General features: G+C 49.5%; 1 protein-coding gene across 4 annotated transcripts in view; it reads right to left on the reverse strand.

Moving 5' to 3' along the window:
• The window catches only part of VAV1 (vav guanine nucleotide exchange factor 1), a 50,098-nt gene extending 29,467 nt beyond the window's left edge, over positions 1 to 20,631 (reverse strand). For 2 of the 4 annotated variants that reach the window (XM_065874812.1, XM_065874811.1), the window contains exon 1: positions 20,350 to 20,553. In XM_065874812.1, the coding sequence (XP_065730884.1) occupies positions 20,350 to 20,553 (204 nt within the window). Of the gene's footprint in view, positions 1 to 20,349 lie in introns of all 4 variants that reach the window. The other 2 variants (XM_065874813.1, XM_065874810.1) reach the window with 2 other exon arrangements.
• Positions 20,632 to 21,210: the final 579 nt, after the last annotated feature.

The raw sequence follows: 21,210 nt of genomic DNA on the forward strand, positions 1-21,210 counted from the left end.
AAACAGACTCACAGGCTTAGAAAACAAATGTATGGCTACCAAAGGGGAAAGGTGGGGAGAGGGATAAATTAGAAGTTTCAGATTAACAGACACACACTACTATATATAAAATAATCAACAAGACCCTACTGTGTAGCACAGGGAACTCTACTCAATACTTTGTAATAACCTATATGGGAAAAGAATCTGAATCCCTTTGCTGTACACCTGAAACTAGCACAACGTTGTAAATCAACTGTACTCTAACATAAAATTTAAAATTTTTTAATTCATTTTATCCTCCCCTTCAAGTCAATCAAGAGGTACTTCAGATTCACCATCCAAACTACCTCTCAATCCAAGCCCTTCTCACCATTTCCATTGTCAAATCCTAGAGCAGACACCACCATCTCTCACCTTTGTGACTGTATTAGCCTCTTCAGTGGTCTCCCTAATTCATGTTTCACCCCTCCCAGCCCACCTCCACACAGCAAATCTGACCATGAAACCTTGCCATGGTCACCCATCGACCTCAAAATAAAGTTCAACTTCACCGTGGCCTGCAAGATTTGGTCCCTGTGGGATTCTGCAAGAACTATCTTTTTTCTCATGCTACCTCCCCTACCTCAGCTCCAACTTGGCAAAGATGGTTTCCCCACCCCAAATGCAATATATTTAATGTTTTCTTGCCTTATGCCTTGTTCCCTCTTCCTGAATGCCCCTTGTGATCTTTTACATGTAGATTTCAGCCCCTACCATCTAGAAGTGGAGTCTATTTCCCCATCTCCTGTGTCTGGGCTGCTCTCATGACTGACTTTGGCCAATAGAAAGTAGCGGAACTCACATTGTGTGAGTTTTGAGCTTAGGCAACCAGACCGCATGGCAACCTCTGCTCTCTCTTTCTTGAAACACTGTTGCCAAGGGAAAGAGCTCTGGCTAAACTACTGGAGGATGAGTGGCAAGGTGGAGCAGAGACCAGCAGGCTTTCGGAGGCTGCAAGGAGGCAGGAAAACACCTGGTCAGCTCCCTTTGGGGTCCGTGGCACCTCCATCCGTCCAGTCGGGGGACTCTAGTGGTCTCTCCCTTCCTTTCTCTCTTTTCCTTTATTTTTGTTATAATAGACTTTATTTTTTAGAGCGGTTTTAGCCTCACAGAAAAACTGAATGGAAGGTAGAGACTTCTCATACACCCCTCTACCCCAATGCATGTGTAGCCTCCCCCATTACCCACATCCCTCACCAGAGAGGGTACATTTGTTACAACCGATGAACCTACATGGACACATCATCACGCAGAATCCGAAGTCGACATTAGGGTTCACTCTCGGTGTTGTACATTCTATGGATTTGGACAAACGAATAATGACATGTGTCCACCATTATAGTATCATACAGAATATTTTCACTGCCCTAAAAACCCTCTGTGCTCTATGCATTCAACCTTCCCTCACTTTAACCCCTGGCAACCCCTGATCTTTTTACTGTCTCCATAGTTTTGCCTTTTCCAGAATGTCATAAAGTTGGAATCGTACCGTACCTAGCCTTGCACATTGGCTTCTTCCACTTAGTAATATACGTTTAAGGGTCCTCCATGTCTTTTCATGGCTTGACAGTTCATTTCTTTTAGCGCCAAATAACATTCCATTGTCTGAATGTACCAAAGTCTATCCATTCACCTACTGAAGGGCATCTTGTCGGCTCCCAAGTTTTGGCAATTTGAATAAAGTTGCTATAAACGTCCGTGTTCTGTATGGGCCGTACATTTTCAACTCCTTTGAGTAAACATCTTTTCTTTTGAATTAAACATTATCATTACATTTCAAACCCATGTGCAATAGTCTCTAATCGCATGCCCTTCTTTCCCTCCCCACCGGTAACTCCTATCCAGAAATGGGTGTGCGTTGTTCCCATCGGTGTCCGCGTTCTTTTACTACACATGCATGTGTCCACAAACAATATATGGTGTGGTTCTGTTCTGTTCCATGCCCCTTGTCTTTCTGCCCCGCCCTCTCCCTGCCTCTCTACAGCCTCATTTCCCAAAGTTGTCTCTGAAGAGTAGCTAGGTGAATCAAAACTGCCTGCAGGGGCCAACCCCTGCCCTCCGGAGGCTCCAGCGCTTTGTAGGAGGAACCATTTATTGAGAACTAAGCCTTTTCCAAATCTTACACTAGGAGTCTGACATGCACAGTTTTGTTTGTTTGTTTGTTGGCCGCATGGCATGCAGGATCTTAGTTCCTCGACCAGGGATTGAACCCACGTCCCCTGCAGTAGAAGTGGGTTCTTTTTTTTTTTTTTTTTCTGTAAGCGGGCCTCTCACCGTTGTGGCCTCTCCCGTTGCGGAGCACAGGCTCCGGACGCGCAGGCTCAGCGGCCATGGCTCACGGGCCCAGCCACTCCACAGCATGTGGGATCCTCCCGGACAGGGGCACGAACCCGTGTCCCCTGCATCGACAGGCGGACTCTCAACCACTGTGCCACCAGGGAAGCCCTGGATTCTTAACCATTGTACCGCCAGGGAAGTCCCCGACATGCACAGTTTTGTTTAATTCTCCCAACAAAGTTGCTACTGAGATCTAATAACTAATAATGTTATTAGTTGCAGGCTCTAATAACGTCTGCCCTTCCAGTTATCCAAACCCAAAACACTGGAGTGGCCTTGACTATTTCTCTCTTACTCCACTGCCAATCCAATCCATTCCAAAATCCTATCCGTATATATTCAAAATATACCCAGAATCCCACCCACTTCTGTCCACCTCTACTGGTCCAAGCCACCATCATCACTCCCCTGGATAACTGTGATGGCCTCCCCAGTGGACTCCTTGCTTCTTCCTCTTTTTGTTAAATTTTTTTTTGGCCTCGCAGCATGCGGGATCTTAGTTCCCCAACCAGGGATCGAACCCGCGCCCCATGCAGTGGAAGCGGAGTCTTAACTACTGGACCACCAGAGAAGTCCAGGACTCCTTTCTTCTGTTCCTGGGCCCCTGTAATTTATTTTCAACCCAACAGCCAGAGTAATATTGTCAGAACCCTCCCAAGACAATCCACCCAGATACAAACCCAAGTCTACTCTGCAGCTCACAAGACCTGCACAACCTTTCCCTGTCACCTCCCTGCCCTCACCTCCTCCCTATCGTCACTATGCCTAGAACATGTCAGACACGATTCAGCCCCAGGACCTTTGCATGGACTATTCTCTTCTTCTTAGAATGTCCATCCCCCCATTAACCTGGTGCCTCCCTTCCTTGTCTCTTTTGGGCTTTTGATGAAATGTCACTTCTCAGGGAGAACTTCCCAACCACTCTATTTAAAATCGTAGGGAATTCCCTGGCGGTCCAGTGGTTAGGACTCCGCGCTTTCACTGCTGTGGGCCCAGGTTCAATCCCTGGTCCGGGAACTAAGATCCTGCAAGCCAAGTGGCGCAGCCAAAAAAATAAAATAAAATAAAATTGTAACACACGTGTATTTCACTTATTTATTTTGTTATTGTCTGTCTGTATCCCCCCACCCCACCCCTCCCACACACACTAGGACATCAGCTCCACGAGGGCAGGATTCTCTGTGTAGCTGGTTCACTGCTGTAGCCTCAACACCTCGTACAATGCCTGGCACACAGTAGGTGCTCAAAAGAAGTTGGTGAAGGAATGAAACCCCATTTGACAGATGGGACAACTGAGGCTCAGAAAGGAGATATCCACTTCCCAAGGATGCACAAGTAGAAATGGGGAGCCAGATACCAGCTCTCTGCGTCCAGAGGTCACACTCCTCACCCGACCTCTTCAAACCATGCCAGGCTGCCTCATGGTGCCACGTCACAGGTGGCATTTGGGGGGGGTTCAGCACATAACAGGAACCATATGTACCACTCTCCAGTCCAGCAGCCTTTGCAAGGTCATGGGCTGACTCCAGGTTCACCAGGGACAACAGAACAGATGGCCCTGTCTGGCCTAGGGAGGAAGTTCCCCGTTGACCTCAGGAAGATCAGCTGAGACTTAAGACTGCTTCCCCCCAGTCATGTGACACCTCAAAGGGGGAAAGGGGGTATGACTCATTAGCCCCCTGGCTGGAGTAGGGCCAGCTAAAGCAAGGGGCTCCCTCCGACAGCAGGAATGACAGAGGTTAGACCACTAGAAGGCCTAGTGGTAGCCTGAAGTGTGGGTGAAGTTGGCAAAGGACAAATGTAGGAGGGGCATGGGAGACTATTTCCTCCCTGTTGGGAGAGGGGGCAACCCCCTCAGCTGGCTCAGAACCTCAGAGTCGGGCTGGCATCTTGCCCATATGCAAATCAGCACCCAGACACTTCCCCTTTGCCTGCAGTTCCCCCAACATCACAGCCCCTGCCCCAGACAAAGAAAGAGCTGGAAAGTTTGGCCAGTTCACCACCCTCTTTCAGGGAACCAGTGTGCAGGGACAGAGGCCCCTTTGGGTGGTGGAGATGGGGGGACAGGAGATGGGGGGCATGGAGCAGGAGAGGGAACCCAGAGCTGAGCCCATGAGTGCAGGAGCCAGCTTCCCCACACCCACCCCAGCCCCAGGGAGCCTACCGGAAACAGGAAATGCCTGTTACCAGGGTTTGCTCAGGGGAGTCGAGAAAGAGGGGCCCTCTGTGTTCAGCCCTTGCAGCCCCTTAATCTCGAGGTTGCAAAACTTCGTTCTGCAGACCAGAGAGGGTGGGTGTGCTGTGCATCCTTTTCGAAGCCTGCAAACAGAGGTGCAGAGTATAAACGCCCCTTCCTGGCCTTCAAAACCCACCCTGCTCCCGCCGTCTCTCTCCTCTCCCCTCCCCTCCCACCCCAGCACACGCTCAACATCTCACTGCCAGTCCAGGGGGTCAGACGTACAGAGTTTGACTCCGAGCCCAGCCACTGCAAGCTGAGGGACCTTGGATGGGTCACTGTACCTCCTGGTGCCTCTGTTTCCTCATCATCACCATGGGGATAAAAATACTCACTGAATCTCCACTCTAGCCCCCGGCCTACCATTCAGGGTCATACATTCATCCAGCAAGCATGTATCGAGTGCCTACTGAATACCAAGCCCTGGGACCTGTCGGCAGCCAGACAGAACCCTGTCCCCACAGAGCTTACAGTCCAGTGGCAAGACAGATGCTGAGCAGAGAGGCACATGGATCACTGGTTGATCACCACTGTGGTAAGACTGCATGTGAAAAAGCACGGAGCCCTGTGGGATCTGGTTAAGGGGGAGATGAGTCTGGTAAAGCCAAAACTCAGAGACGTAGCAAAGAGAAGAAGCAGTCCAGGAAAGAAAGCCTTGCGCACAGCCAGTGGGGAAATGTCAAATGGTGCGACCACTTTGCAAAAGCGGTTTGGCTGTTAACAAGCTAGGTGTGCACCTCCTATATGACCTATTCCGTCCCCAGGCGTTTACCCGACAGAAATGAAAGCAAGTGTTTATACAAATGTTCAGAGAAGTTTTATTTGCCAAAAAGTGGAGGCAACCCAAACACCCATGGATGGGAGAACAGATAAGCAAACTTAGTAAGTCCATGCAACGGAATACTACTCAGCCAATAAGGAATAAACAACTAAGACACACAACAGTTCAGTGAATGGCAAAAGAGTTATGCTGAGTGAAAGGATCAGCCTCAAAGAGTACATATCTATGCTCCCCTTGATATAAAACTCTAGAAGATGTGTAATAAGGAAGAACAAAACTAACTACATATTGGATCTGTTTCTTTTACTCTAGCCCTTGTATAATTGCCTTTGCTACAAGTTAAGAATGTCGTCTGTAGCCTGAAATATACAAGATAGCCCATTCTCAAGGCTCTGACCTTTAAAGGTATTACACTTTTCCATTCATATGGCGATAAAAGTTGTTCAGAGAATAATGTTAATCTTGTTGGAGGTTTCTAGGAACATTGTGACCTAACCTACGTGGACAGCTGCAAAAACAAAGGATTCTGGCACCAAGAAGTTTGCAGCAACCAACCACACCCTCTCCCCTTTTAGTATAAAAGAAGCCTAGGGCTTCCCTGGTGGCGCAGTGGTTGAGAGTCCGCCTGCCGATGCAGGGAACATGGGTTCGTGCCCCGGTCCGGGAAGATCCCACATGCCGCGGAGCGGCTGGGCCCATGAGCCATGGCCGCTGAGCCTGCGCGTCCGGAGCCTGTGCTCCGCAACGGGAGAGGCCACAACAGTGAGAGGCCCGCGTACCGCAAAAAAAAAAAAATCTAGCTCAGGGAAGATGGTTCTTTGGGACACAAGTCCATCTTCTCACTCTGCTGGTTTTCTGAATAAAGCCGCTATTCCTTGCCCAAACCACCCATCTCTTGATTTATTGGCCTGTCATGCAGCAATCGAGTTTGGCCTTGGTAACAGATACAAACTAATCTATAGTGACCAAAAGCAGATCTGGGATTGCTTGGGAATGGCAGGTGGGGCTTAGGTAGGAGGGATTACAAAAGGGCAGGAGGAAACTTTTGAGGTGACAGATATGTTCACTCTCTTGATTGTGGGGCTGGTTTCACAGGTCCAGTATGTCAACATTTATCAACTTGTGTATTTTAAATATGTCACTGATTGTATGTTAATATGGCTGTTTTTAAAAAGCCAGCAGGAGACCAGATTCCTGCTGTGTGTGTTTCCCTAAAACTAGGAGCTTTAGAGGAGCTTTTCAGGGATGAGAGGATGGGAAGAAGGAATACTGTAAGCCACCATTGGTCAATAATGCAAAACACACTCTCCTGTCCCATTTTTTGTCCCTACCCTTGATAAAACAAAATAAGTGAGACACAAATATATGCTTTTTCTGTCCAAATAAATCTTACTTTAGAGTGTGAGGTGGGGAAAAAGTGTTCCAGGCGAAGAGAACAGCATACAAGGGGTATCTGCTCATTTAGCCACCCCTTCATTGATTTGGCAAATATTTATTGAGCATCTATTATACTCCAGGTACTGGTTTAAGTGCTGGGAATACAGCTGTAAACAAAAGAGATTCACATCCCTGCCCGTGTGAGGCTGACATTCTGGCAGGAGACAAACAACAAGTGTGTTACATGTATATATGTATATATATATATATATATATATATATATATATATATATATATAGCTTGTTAGAAGGTGGTAAATATTAAGCGAGAAAAATAAGATAAGGGGATGGGGCATGCCAGGAAGGGGCGCGATTCTAAATGAGAGGGCCAGGGAAGGCTCATGGAGAGAGTGACATTTGAGTAAAGACTTGAAGGAGGGAATGATCTGGGTAGGTGTCTGGAGGAAAAGCATTCCAGGCAGAGGGAACAGCCAATGCAAAGACCCTGAGATTGGACCCTGCCTGGTGCTTTGGAGGAAAAGGTTAGAGACCAGTGTGGCTGGAGCAGAGTGAGAAAGGGGGAGTAGGAGGGAGTGAACCAAAAGTGGTATCAGATGCTGATTTACCAAAACCAGGGCCATGTGATCAAAATGGGGCAAGGGTTGTCATGAGAGCATCCCACCATCCTGCCATATCTCCCGGAGTCCCAGAGAGGGAAGCACAAATGATTGATGCCTTTGGAAGCTTTTTCTTCAACTCCCCTACTCAATCACAGATCAGACGGAAGGCAACAGCCCCACATTTCTTGGGGTGCTCAGATGCTGCACCCATCTTGGGGTCATTCTGGGTCCCCCAGGCAAACAAGCACAAGACAGCCACCCCAAGGTGTAGTTCTGGAAACCCCGTCCTTTGAGGAGTCATGAAGTCACTGTGGTGTTCTTTCTGGACCAGAGGGAACTTGGGGGAAGCTGAGGATGGACTCATGGGAGGCAGGTCTCTGATGGGCTGTCCGGAGGAAAGGCAATTAGCTGTGTGCTTGGGGCCTGTGACAGGAGAGTCCTAAGAAAGGAGATCTGGGTTTGATCTAAGACTGAGCTAAACTCCAGAACAAGCAAAGCCATTAAAGCTTAGGAGGACTCTGCCACAGGAAGTAAAACCATTGCTTATCATTGATTCTCAGGCAAATAGTAGGAACAGCAGCTTTCTTTAACTGAGATAATACACTGAGCTCAAAGAGGCAGTCACTTCCTCAAGGCCTGCTTGCTCTCAGATCCTACCTGCCCTTCCTTTGCTTTGCTCTGTATCGAAGGGAACTACATTTCCCAGGTTCCTTTGCACCCTGGCTTCCAGGTAGTTTCAGCCAATGGGAGGCCCAGGCAGCAGACCAGAAGGTGGGACGAAGAGAGAAGCCAGGATATCTCTCCCTCTCTTATTCTGCCTCTCCAGCAGCAAATACACACCTCCGTGGTCTCAGCTCCCTGAAGACAGCTCTTGCCCAAAGTTCTAGCTCTTGTTAAATGGTTCTGGCCCCTGGCTCCTGGTCACACTACCTCCTTCTATTTTTTCTCCAGCCTAGTGGCTACTCTCTGGGTTACCTTAGTATCACCCGTCTCTTCTCAGCAATCCCATCGTCCATTAGCCAATTCCCTGAATTAAATCCTCTCTGTTTGAAAGACCTGAGATGACTTCTGCTTTCCTGGCTGAATCCTGACCAGGAGAACCAGAAATCTGAATCTAAGACTATCTCCGTAACCACTAGAAAGGCTCATATGCTCCCCCCAAAAGAGGCAGTATTCTTATAGTGCTTGTGGTCACAGGTTTGGGGACCTGGCCACTTGCATTCAAATCCAAGCATAGCTACTTATTCACCTGAGCAACTTACTTAAACTTTCCACGTTTCTGTTTCCTCATCTGTGAAATTATGATAATAACAGGTAACCAATTGTGCTTTCCAAAGATGGCCACAAAAATATCACCGATCCAGTGTGCTCTTCTGCACTGTGACTTGTCACACTTCCCTCAAGAGATGGAGTTTGATTCACCTCCTGTTGAATCTAGCCTGGTCTTAGCGACTTGCTCGTCACTGAGAATGCAGCCAAGTGCACCGTACGATTCCTAAGTAGGTTAGAAGAAACCCTCCAGCTTCTGCCTTGGTTCCTTGAGAAACACTTGCTCTCTCTCCACGCTCCTTCTCAAAACCCCAATCGCCATGTTGTGAGGAAGCCCAAGCCACATGGAGAGACCAGGTTTCCAGGCAACAGCCCCAGCTGAGCAGAGCTTCAAGTCATCCCAGCCCAGGCACTCAACAGGGGAGTGAAGAATCCTCCAGATGATTCCTGCCCCCAGACATTCAAGGTTTCTCATCACAGAGCTGACAAACCATCATCACCATGCCCCATCTGAATTCCGGACTCACTGAATCTGTGAGAAGGATAACATAGTTATTGACATACATCACTTAGTTTGGGTTGGTTTGTTTCACAGTAACAGATAGCTGAAGCACAGAGGTACTTTCTCCATGAGTTTGCTGTGAAAATCAAATGAGTGCATAAGTTGTAAGTAAGTAGAACAACACTTGCACGTAGTAAGTGCTCAGTAAATGGGAACTGTTTCTGTTGTTATTCATTATACTCTCTGAACCTATTCCCATCCACTTCATTAAAACTGTTCTTTTCATCTTAAAAAACAAGAGTGGATATATGTATATGTATAACAGATTCGCTTTGCTGTACACCCGAAACTAACACAACATTGAAAATCAACTATACCCCAATAAAAATTAAAATAAATAAATAAATAAAATTAAAAAAAAACTATTCTTTTCAAAGTCCCAAGACCTGGATGTGGATACGCTTTGCTCTTTGGGTCCCTTGACACTATGCCCTTCTGGCCACTTGACACTACAGCCCTATAAGTTAGGGACTATCCTTACCCCCTTTTCAAAGAGGGGGAAACCAAGTCACGGAGAGGTTCAGCAACTCACCCAAGATCCCCAAGTCAGGATTGGCACCCGGACCCCCAGGCAACCGGAGTCCACGGTCCTCAAACAGGGTTTCTCAGTCTCAGCACCATTGATAATTGGGCGGCTGTCCTGGGCATAAGACGACATGTAGCAGCATCCCTGGTCTCTACCCACTCGATGCCAGGACCACACCACTCCATCCAGTAGTGACAACCAAAAACATCTCCAGGTACTACCAAATGTCCCCTTGGAGGACAGAGCCGCTTGCCCCACCCCCAGTTAAGAACGACTGTGCTGTGGCCCGGGTTCAATCCCTGATCGGGGAACTGAGTTCCCACAAGCCGTGCCACACGTTCAGGGAAAAAAAAAAAAGCCGCTGCAGTAACCACCACGCTGGGCTGCTTTCTATCTCCAGGGTCACATGGCCCAATCAGAACTCCCCAAAACCTGTTCCTCCCCCAGGCTTCCCATCTCAGCAAATGATACCCCCACTCATGCGGGTCCCTAAGCTACAAACTTCAACATCATCTGACCTCCTTTCATTCACTCCCAGGCCCCCTCCATCCAATCTGTTAGCAAGTCTGATCAGCTCAACCTCCAAAATGGGAGTCAGATCTATTGTCCCCAGCTCCTCGTCCAAGCCCCCATCACTTTTCCCTGGGACACCTTCATCAACCTCCTCCTCCCAGGTCCCCTTACTGTCACCTCTATTGCCCTTAGAGTCCAGTACCCACAGAGCAGCTTAAAACACTCCAAGACTTCCCATCATATTTAAATCCCACACACATCCCCACAGCCACCTCCAGTGAAGTGCCTTCCTCCCAAACATCACTTCCCTCTGCTCTCCCTTCTCTTGCTCACCTTCTGCCAGCAGATCCTTCATTCTCATCCTCCTGCCACAGGGCCTTTGCACAGCCTTTGTCCTCCCTGCCCCCATGCTTCCCAGAGCTGGTTCCTCATCCCTCAGCTCTCAGCTTTCCTTGACCATCCTCCAGAAGCCTGCCCCCTTTGTTCTTCTCCATCCTGACCCCTGGCTTATTCTGTCTGCAGCGTTTACTACTGTGTTTCATTGATTTGCCTGTTTACTGTCTGTTGCGGGTTAAATGGCAGACCCCAAATAGATACATCCACATCTGATCCCTGGCACCTTGGTGAGTGTGATGTTATTTGAAGAAAAAAAAAAAGGACTTTGCAAGACAGCATTAAGGACGTCAAGGTGTGGAGATCTTTCTGGATTATGAGACAGACAGACACAGAGGAAACAGCCACGTGAAGATGGAAGCAGAAGCTGGAATAACGCAGCCACAAGCCAAGGAACGCCTGGAGCCAGCAGAAGCCGGAAGAAGCAAAGATCGGATTCTCTCCTATAGCCTGGAGATGGAGCAAGATGCTGCCGACACCTTGTTTTCAAACCTCTGCCCTCCAGAAGAGTGAGACAATATAGCTGTTGCTTCAAGCCACCCAGTTTTTGAGACTTTGGTACAGCGGCCACAGGAAACAAAACACAGGCAGCCTTCTCTCCCACAAGGCCATGAGCTCAGGAGAGCAAAGAGGAAATCTGTGGTGTTCTTTCCCATCACCCCAGCCATCTGCACAGCGCCTGTTGCCGATGATAAAATAAATGAATGCCTAACTTGAAGAAGCTCTCAATCTCACCTTCACCCCAGCCAGTAATTGTTCACTTCTCTTTGGATTCCACCCCATCCCCCCAACCCCGCCCACCCACCTCCCCACTCCCCTACCCATCCCCCACCTCCCTGGACACAGGAAACTCACTCCCTCCAAAACAGTGGTTCTCTCGGGGGCAATTCTGCTCCCCAGGGGACATTTGGCAATGCCTGGGGACATTTTGTGGTCACTACTGGGGTGTGGGGAGAGTGGGTGAAGGTCAGGGATGCTGCCCAACTTCCTACAATGCACAGGGCAGCCCCCAAGACAGAGAATGAAGCCCCAATTTCAGCACTGCTGATGCAGAGAAACTCTGGACTCAATTTATTGATAGTACTTGATGCCAATATAAACATCGATTGATCGATTGCCTCCTAACATCTCTTCCCCGTTCTTCTGGTAACAGTCCCTCAGTTTCCCAGGTGAAACAGCCCCTCCCCGAGCCTAGCTCCTTTGGGTAGAGTCGACCCCGCCCCCAACTCCAGAAATAGGCATGTGACCTGGCCTAACCAATCAGACCATACATTCTCCCAGGCACAGCAATTGATTCAGAACTGAACATGTAACACCCCCCCACCAAACGTTCATGTCCAATGAAAGAGAGATCTGGGGTTTAGAAGCCATTAAAGCGACCCTCCCATTTTCCATGGGACACACAATTGTGGGAATAAAAATTTGGTATATCTGGGCACTCTCGTTTGCCTCCATGAGGGGAAAGGATGACTGAAAATGGAGGGAAACACCACAAAGAAAGCAGAGTTAAGAGATGGAGTGCAACGGGGAGAGAGGAGAGGGTTCCTGAGATAGCTCCTGAGCTCCTGGATCCAGCCAGACCTGAAGGCATTTCCTCCCAAGCTTTTCAGTTATATGAGGTAATATTATTTTTGACTAAGCCAGTTTCGGTTGGGTTTTCTGTCACAAGATCTAGGACTCTTGCTTGAAACTTCTGCAGACTAAGTTCAGAATTTCCTCAGACATTAAACTTCTCCAACTGAACGTCCCTTATTTCTTCCACTAAGGGACCTGACTCTCATGTTCCTCTTAAAGCCCAGGTCTCAGAACACCATCCCTGAGATCAAAGGGGACAGTCCATCTCTACAGTGTAGTGAGATCTTTAAAAGCCCAGCTATGCCCATCCAACACACCCTCTGGTCCTGCCCACTCCCTGGCACCATTAATGTTAGCAAGGGAGACAAACAGAACTTTGTCTTTCGGTCCCTCAAATATTTCCCAAACTCCCACCCGCAAATTGGCGTGTCACCTCCTCCGGGAAGCCTACCCTGATTGTTTCTGGGGGTTCTCTTCTCTCTGCTCTCACAATACCCTGGGCTTCACTCACCCATCACTGAGTGTGTTAATCTGTGTTGTAACTGCCTATTTCCTCATCTGTTTCCATGAGTTTTATGATGGTCTGCGTCTCATTCATTGTGGGATTCTCCAACAGAATGTCTCAGAAATGTCTCTGAGGTGGGTGGTAGTATCATCATTACTATTGTTGTTATTATTGCTGTTATCACCGTCTTCATTTGCCTCATTTTACAGATAAGAAAACAAAAGGTGAGAAGCCACATAACTGGGAACTAGTAAAGGCAGGATAATCTCAGGCAATCCATCCTCAATCATCACTAACCAACTACCACTAACCAGTAGTAAGTAAGCACTCAACAAATACCTCCTAAATCAGGGAGGGATCAGCAAACTCTGTAAAGAGGCAAACAGTAATTTTTTAATTTTTTTGGCTTTGCAGAGAGAAAGCAGCCACAAACAATGTGTCAGCAAGTAGACAAGACCTTGTATCAATCAATTAAACTTTGTTTACAAAAAGAGGCAGCCATCCCATGGGTTATAGTGTGCTGACCCCTGTATTAAATGACTGAAAAAATGAAGTGAATATTTGATCAACATTTATTGAGCACCTACTATATGCCAAGTGCTGTTCTGGGGACACAGTTGTGAACCAAACAGACAAAAAGCTTTGCCCTGACACTCCACTGGGGGAAGCAGATAATAAGCAAATAAGTTAAAAATTATGGTAAGTCAGAGAGGGCTAAGTACTGTGGAGGAGGGCTTCCCTCGTGGCGCAGTGGTTAAGCCTCCGCCTGCCGATGCAGGGGACACGGGTTTGAGCCCTGGTCCGGGAAGATCCCACACGCTGCGTAGCAACTAAACCCGTGCTCCACAACTACTGAGCCTGCGCTTTAGAGCCTTCGAGCCACAGCTACTGAAGCCCACGCGCCTAGAGCTCATGCTCCACAACATGAGAAGCCACCGCATCGAGAAGCCCGTGCAACTGCAACAAAAAGTAGCTCCCGCTCGCTGCAACTGGAGAAAGCCCACGCACAGCAACGAAGACCCAATGCAGCCAAAAACAAACAAATAAATAAATAAGTACCATGGAGGAAAATAAAAGAAGGAAGAGAATGGAGGGGGGGCGTAGGCAGGGGCAGGGGGTGTGATTTTTACATATGGAAACCAGGGGAAATCTCTCTGATAAGAAACCTTCAGGAGATAAGAGAACAACCAGGGTGTATATCTGGGGGAAGAGCGATTTGTAGAGAAAGAACAGCACGTGCAAAGGCCCTGGAGCTGAGTTGCACCTGGTGGGTTCTAGGAACAGTGAGGGCAGGCCCACATGGCTGGAGTAGAGTGAGGGAGGGGGAGAGAGGGAGGAGATGAGGGCTGAGAGGTGGGCAGAGGCCAAATGCATAGGTTCTTCTGGGTCATGATGAGAACTTTCACTTTTACTCCAAGGGGAGCCATGCGTGGGAGGGCTGGGAGCAAGGGGAGGGACAGGGGTTTCCAGCATCCGCTGTGAGAGTCCTGAAGGGTGACATTTCCCAGTATTGGGCCCAGAGACGAAGTCAGTGAACAGAACAGAATGGAATGGGAAAGAACGCACAGCGCAAATGTTGACACCCCCACCCAGGCTTCTGTCCTGGTCAGGCCTAGTGGACATGTTTAGATGCGATCTTCCACCCAACTCAACCCAACCCACTTGGCTGAGATTTGCTTGCACCAAGCCCCACCCCAAGTCCCCAGCTGCATCCTTCCCCCATGGCTCTGGTCCAGGTCTTCCTCGTTCCTCATCCCACAGAGGTTTCCTCTAAACTAGCCCCCCCAGACCTGCAACTCTGAAGCCAGCTAGGCATCACCCTGAGGTCCTCTGGCACTGCCTTCTCTATATCCACCCAACTCATTTCCTCGTCCTCCCTGGCACCCAGCTAAGCTACATTCCCATTCCTGTCTTGCGGTTGGATGGGACCATGTGACCAGTGGAACAAGAATGGAGGTGATGGTGCCACTTCTGGGCCTGGCCCCATGAAAACCTCTCAGGGTTTCCCTCCTCATAACTCCCTCCTTGTCCTCTGGCTGAATAGAGAACTCCAAGGGCTTCAGGGAGGATGGGGCCATGAGACGGAAAGAGCCCAAGTCCTGTAGGGACTTTGTAAAGAAGGGCTATCCTCTTAATCCCCCAGTTGACCCAAACTGGATTGTGATATAAGCTAGAAGTAAACTCTTTAAATTCACTGAAGCAATGCATTTCATTACAGCAGCTAACATTTTGCACCCAGACCTATACCACATCCTACAGGCAAGCTCAGATCCACTGAAATCAAATTAGCAAAAAAGAATGACTCCCATTAATTTAGCACTTGCTATACATTAATTGTACGTCAATCACCATTATAAGAACTTAACTTGCCTTATCATGTTGAACCCTCACATAACCCTGAGATAAAGGTGCTGTCCACACCCCCAATCTGTAGATAAGACAACCTGGGCAGAAATAGGTTAAGTAATTTTTTTTCTCCAAGATCACAAGGCTAGTAAGTACCTGACTTGAAATTCAAAGCAGCCCAATATATAAAGAGTTCCTAAAAATCAATAAGAAAAAAATGCCAGCAGTCCTAGAAGGAAAAAAATAATGGGCAAATGATATGAACAAATATTATTTTGCAGAGAGAAAATATAAATAGTTCTTAAACATAAGAACAGAGGCCCTACCTCACTCAGAATAAGAGAAATGTATATTGAGTCATAATGAGCTTCATTTATCACCCAAGTTGGCAAAACTCCAAAAGCTTAACAACTGTTGGCAAGGCAGTGGAGAAACCAGCATTCTCATTGCTAGAGGTAATGTAATTGGAACAATGCATATGGGAACAATCCCATACAGAGAACAATTTGGCAGGATCTACTGAAAACACAGACTCACCCGCTTTGAGCCAGCAAACCCTTCTGAGAATTTATCCCATGGATATACTTGCTCATGTATCTGGCTGCAATAATAACATTTATATGTAGCTAGATACTTTTCTAGGTTCTTGATAGTAACTCATTTATCCTTCAGAACAATGCTTCCAGATGGGTATTTATTATCTCCATTTTACAGATGAGGAAACGGAAGCACAGAGAGGTTAAGTAACATGCCCAAGGTCACACAGTAGAGGAGCCAAAAAACAGTTCATGGACAAGGTTATTCATCACAGTTAGTTTGTCAGAACAAAAGCCTGGTGCAATCCAAGTGCCCATCAATAGGGGTGATGGTAAATTAAGTGATCCCCAAACCGTGCAATGGAATACAGTTTAGAGAAACTGTCCCTGGCCACATGCCTGCGGGGTGGCCAAAAAAGAAACAGAGTAGGGATCCTGGTACCAGGCTGCCTGGGTTTGAATTTCTGACTGTCACTTTCAAGCTGGGTGCCCTGAGGCAAGTGACTTAACTTCTCTGTGCCTCAGTTTTCCCATGTGCAATATGAAGATAATGATAATATCTACCTCGTAAATTGTTATGGAGATTAAACAAGTCAGTGTATAGAAAGTGTTTCGACCAGGGATCAGCAAACTTTTTCTACAAACATCTGGATAGTAAATACCTTCACCTCAACAGGCCAGACACTCTCTTCATCAATTACTCAACTGTAGAGTTGTAACTGGAAATCAGCCATAGATAATACATAAACAAATGGACGTGGCTGTATGCCAATAAAACTTTATTTATAAAACACACTTGTGGTTCAGATTTGGCCCTCCAATTGTAGTTTGCCAGCCCCCAGTTTAGATGAATGCCTGGCACACAGTTAGCCCAGTATAAGTGGTTTGTTAAGTAAATGGACAATCTAGAATATCATGCAGTCATTTTTTAAAGAAGAATGAGAACAATCTCTATGTATTGATTTGGAAAGATTCTCAAGATGATGGTTAAAGTGAGAAAAGCAGGATATAAAGCAGTGGGTGGTATGTGCCATCTTTTGTAGTAAGAGACGAGGGTAGTTAATAAAAACCTGCATTCCTATTTGCATAAGGAAATTCTAGAAGGCTATATAGTCAACTTAAAGAAAAAAGGAGTCACTTATGGAGGAAGGTAGCACCTGGGTATCTGAAGAAGATGGCTAGAGGTTACATTTTTTTCCCTGTGCACCTTTTTATGTGTTTTGATCTTTGAATGATACACATGTATTATTTAACCAAAGTGTCAAATATTTTAAAGATTCTACCAGGCTGTCTGTCCCCCAGCACAGGGTGTCGCAACCTCAGCACTGTAGACATTGGGGCCGGATAACTCTCTGTTGTGTGCGACATTGTCGGACGTTGAGCAGAATCCCTGGGCTCTATCCACTAGACATAGTGGATAGAAACCACCCCAGTTGAGAACCACTGCCCTAACCCAAACTCCTCCAGGCTGTGCTATGCTGCCAACCTTCCCCATATCCCTCATTTTCCCTAAAAAGACTTTTTATAGAGGGTTTATCAGGTGTCAACACAGTGCTGAGAAGTATTGAAATACTACAACAGTCTTCCCCCAAAAAGGTGCCGTTTTTAGCCACAGTTCACAGATGGGGAAACTGAGGCTCAGGGAGGCGAGGCCAGCAAGTGATGCTGTCAGGACTGGCTCCCAGGTCTGTCTCCTCCAAGCCACCACCATCAACCCCCACCCGAGCCCACAATTCCTATTCTAACTCTCCTACCCTCTCCCTTCCCTACCTCTGCCAACAGCACCAGCATTTACAGGCTGGGGACCGAAGCACAGAGAGGTTAAGTAACATGCCCAAGGTCACACAGTGGAGGAACTGAAAAAAGATTCATCATCTTGGCTCCAGTGACCACTCCCATCCTGAGTCTAATCAGCTCCCCCGTCCTGGTGGATCTTTCCCACAATGGCTGTCACATTTGTCTCTACCTCTTCACTTCCTCAGCTTTAAAGTTTCATCTCTGCCACCCGGAATTTGGGCTCCCAGAGAGAGTAAGAGTGTCTGGTCATCACTGTGGCCACCTATGATGGTGTCATCGTCTTTCTGGGTCACAGATCTCAGCCTGGAGACTCACTTCAATCTGACCTCACCCATGAATCATGCCCACCAGCCGGCCCACTCACTGCCCTGCAGCGCAACTACGTGGGAACCGAGCTGCTCCCACCTCAGAGCCTTTGCACTGGCAGTGCCTCCTGCCAGGAGTGTTGCTTCCTCAGACTCACATGACTCGTTCCCTCACTTTGCCCAGGTCTTTGCTCAAATGTTGCCTCCTCAGTGAGGCCTCCCAGACCTCCTACGCAAAAGTGCAACCCCACATTCCCAAGCCCCCTTCTCCAGGCCATGTACCACCTCTGACAATGTATATGTTTCCTTATTTGCCCACTGTCAGTGCCTCCCACTAGAATGTGGGCTCTTCGACAACAAGGGTTTGTGTGTGTCTTTTTCCCACTGTCTCAGCACCAAGAAGAGGCCCAGCGTACATGATAATTGTTGATGAATGAACGAATGAATGAATTAATATGCTCTTCCCACTCTCTACCCAGGGAACAGTGGAGCAAAAGCCGAGGAACTCTGAGGAAGAAATGAGAGAAACTAGGAGGCATCCTAATTCCAGGCTCCACAACTTTATGCCATTGTGTGTCCCCCACCCCATTCCACCCCCATCAGGAACCCTCCCTTTTCTCTCTCTGCCCTTCCATATCCCACTGGTAGTTCATGGCCCGGGCTTAAATCTGTTGATGGACAGGGACTTGAAAACTTAGAGAGGCTGTTCTTGTGATACCTCCCTCCGACTTAATGTGACCACCTTTTAGCTTCCTGCTCGTGGCCCCACTGTGAATGGGGCACAGGGCTGAGCTTCAAAGGGAGACAAAATGCACAGGGCAGGATGGCACAGAGCTCCCAGATGGGGAGGATCGAGGATACACCCCTGCCCAGTGCAGGGCCTGACACAGCTAGGCACTGGAACCCAGAGCAATTAGAAAACTCCTACTCACCCTTCAAAACCCAGCACAAATGTCCCCTCTTGCATCAAGCCCAACTCTCCCAGGCAATGTCTTGCCTTTGCTCCAGGGCCCCCAGCCCAGAGATTTCTTCCTCTGCCCTGGTCCTGACAACACAGGGCTGGGGGATGTCTGTCTCTCCCAGTCTGGGAGCACCTTGAGGGCCAGACCCAGGCCTGGGTCCTCGGTGTTGCCCAGCACAGAAAATCAGGACACATTAGTCCCTGCAGCTGCCCTCCTAGAGAATAATGCCACAACCCCTTGCCTTTTATCAGAAAACCAGCTACAGGGAAGATGCAGGGAAGGATAGAAGTTCATCCTTAAGTCTAACCACTTTCCCATTAGCTGCTGTTGAAGCCTCACTGGATCTCGACTGCTCACAAGTCTGGGGCCTGACTGGTCTGACAGCTACTTCCTTCTGTGTGGAAGCCAGGAGGCAAGGAAATGGAGGAAAATTTGGGATGGCCTGTGGCCAGAGCAGGTGGCTGGGGGTGGCAGGGGAATCTCTAGGGTTCCCCCGCCGCCATTCTTTCAGGAAGCCTGCCTGGGCTAGGGGAGGGTGGGCCTCTTCCACGTGTGGCCCTATCCTCAGGAAACATCCCCAGGGACCCCCATAGGCCCACTCCCTGATCACTGACTGCCCCTCCCCCCATCCGCACAGGGCATCTCAGGCCAGAGAGGAGGCAATGCCCCAGCCTGCCCACCATCCGTCCCCAGAGAGGTCCCCCTCTAGCCCACAGCGCGTCCAGACAAGCCTTTCCTCCCAGGGTAGGGCTTGAGGGCTGGATAGCAAGTGTCAGGCCCGCAGGGCAGGCAGGGCAGCCCCAACCACCAGCCATCACTTTCCACCCAGAACTCAAGAGGCCAGAGGGAACCAGAGAAGGTACAACAGAAAGAGAATCCAGTCCAGTTACCTCCCCCACCCCACCGCATTCAAATAGGGATTTGAATAGATTTCCTGAGCTGGGGGCGGTCACAGTCAAATCCTCCCCCGCCTGGACCCCGGGGCCCTGGCAGAAATCCCTACAGAGAAAAAGCAGCTATTTCTAGGTTCCCAAAACCCCAGGACCCACTCTCAGGGTTTTGGACCAGGTCCTGCCTCAATGTACCCCCTGGGATGGATGGAGTTAGGAAGACCAGAGCCCCAGGCCCATAGCACCCCACCCGCCCCATGCTGCCCCAGGCCCAGGCAGGAAGCCAAGGGGAAGATGTGAGGGGAAGGAAGGGGCCCAGCGCCTGGGAGGAGGAGACACATGTGGGGGAAGGAATCGGAGGAGGCCCCTCCCCCATAGCCAGAATCTTGGGGGGTGGGGGGGTCAAAGGAATTGAAAGCCTCAGACACCCTATTGGCCACCCAGGGGGTTCCTAGCCCCCCTCAAGACCCCCACAGAATCCCTTTTTGGGGCTTGATCAGCACTGGAGCCAGCCTGGGGCTTTGGGAGCTTTAACCCCAAGTTTGCCAGTTCTCAGCCTAGATGTGGGCTAACTGTGAGCCTATGAGCCCATTCCCGTTAACCTTGGGTGGGCCACCCCTGTATCCCCAAGTGTTACAACCCCCATATCCCCCGTACCCTGTGCCAGACCCCGCGGCGGGGGCGCATCCTCCGCTCTACACGGCTGGCCCAGAGGTGCAGAGCAACAAGCCCCTGGGTACCAGCCTGGGATGCCTCCCACCACCCACCCTGGGGCAGGTCCGTCAGTGGCCGTCTCACCTGGGACATCTGGGGACGCAGGTTGACCTCCCGCAGGTTGATGGCTTGGGGCAGCAGGTTGTTGAGCAGCTGGCACAGAAGGACGCCATCCCGGAGGGCCTGCGCCAGTTCGCACACCTGGGCCCCATCCCAGGTCACGCGGTGGCTGGGCGGCAGCACCCGGCACTGGATCAGCCAGTGGGTGCACTGGCGCCACAGCTCCATGGCTGCTAGCTTCCCGGGCTGGCCTGTGCACCCTCGCGGCCTCCTTCGCCGCCCGCCCGCTTGCCTCCGCTAGCTAGCTACCACTTCCTCTTCTTTGCCTGTAACTGTCGCCCTGAGACGGGGCGGAGGGGGAGCCGTGGGAGTTGGTGGGGGGGGGCACCTGCAGCCCAGCCCCAGCCCAGCCCCTTTCAAGCAGGACCTGGCCTCTCCTTCCCCCACCAACTAGCACTGGGGCATCTGGGAGTGGGTTCAAGGTAACAAGGCGGAGGCCTGCCGCCTTCCTCTGTGTCCAACCCAAGAGCGGTACAACCTCGGAAACATACTCAAGATCCACCCTGTTCTCACCCCTCCCTCCTCCGCCTCCACCCTCATCCAGCCCCCAACCTTGGCAGCCTGGACCAGCACAGTGTCCTCCGCCCCATGGCCGGGCTCCTGTCCTCACCTCCCCCCCCCCAATCTCTACTCCCCACATCAGAGGGCACCTATGAACACCTAAGTCAAGTCGGGATGCCCCACAGCCCCCCTCGTCTGGGATGAAAGTCATCCCTGCAGCCCACAAGGGCCTGCATGAGAACTCATCACCTCCCTGCCCTACTTCTCCCACTCTCCCCCACTTTGTGCTGTTCCAGCCAAATGGGCCTCCTCAGTGTTCTTCCA

This window comes from Phocoena phocoena, chromosome 3, assembly GCF_963924675.1.
Source record: "Phocoena phocoena chromosome 3, mPhoPho1.1, whole genome shotgun sequence".
In the NCBI taxonomy this organism is placed as follows: domain Eukaryota; kingdom Metazoa; phylum Chordata; class Mammalia; order Artiodactyla; family Phocoenidae; genus Phocoena; species Phocoena phocoena.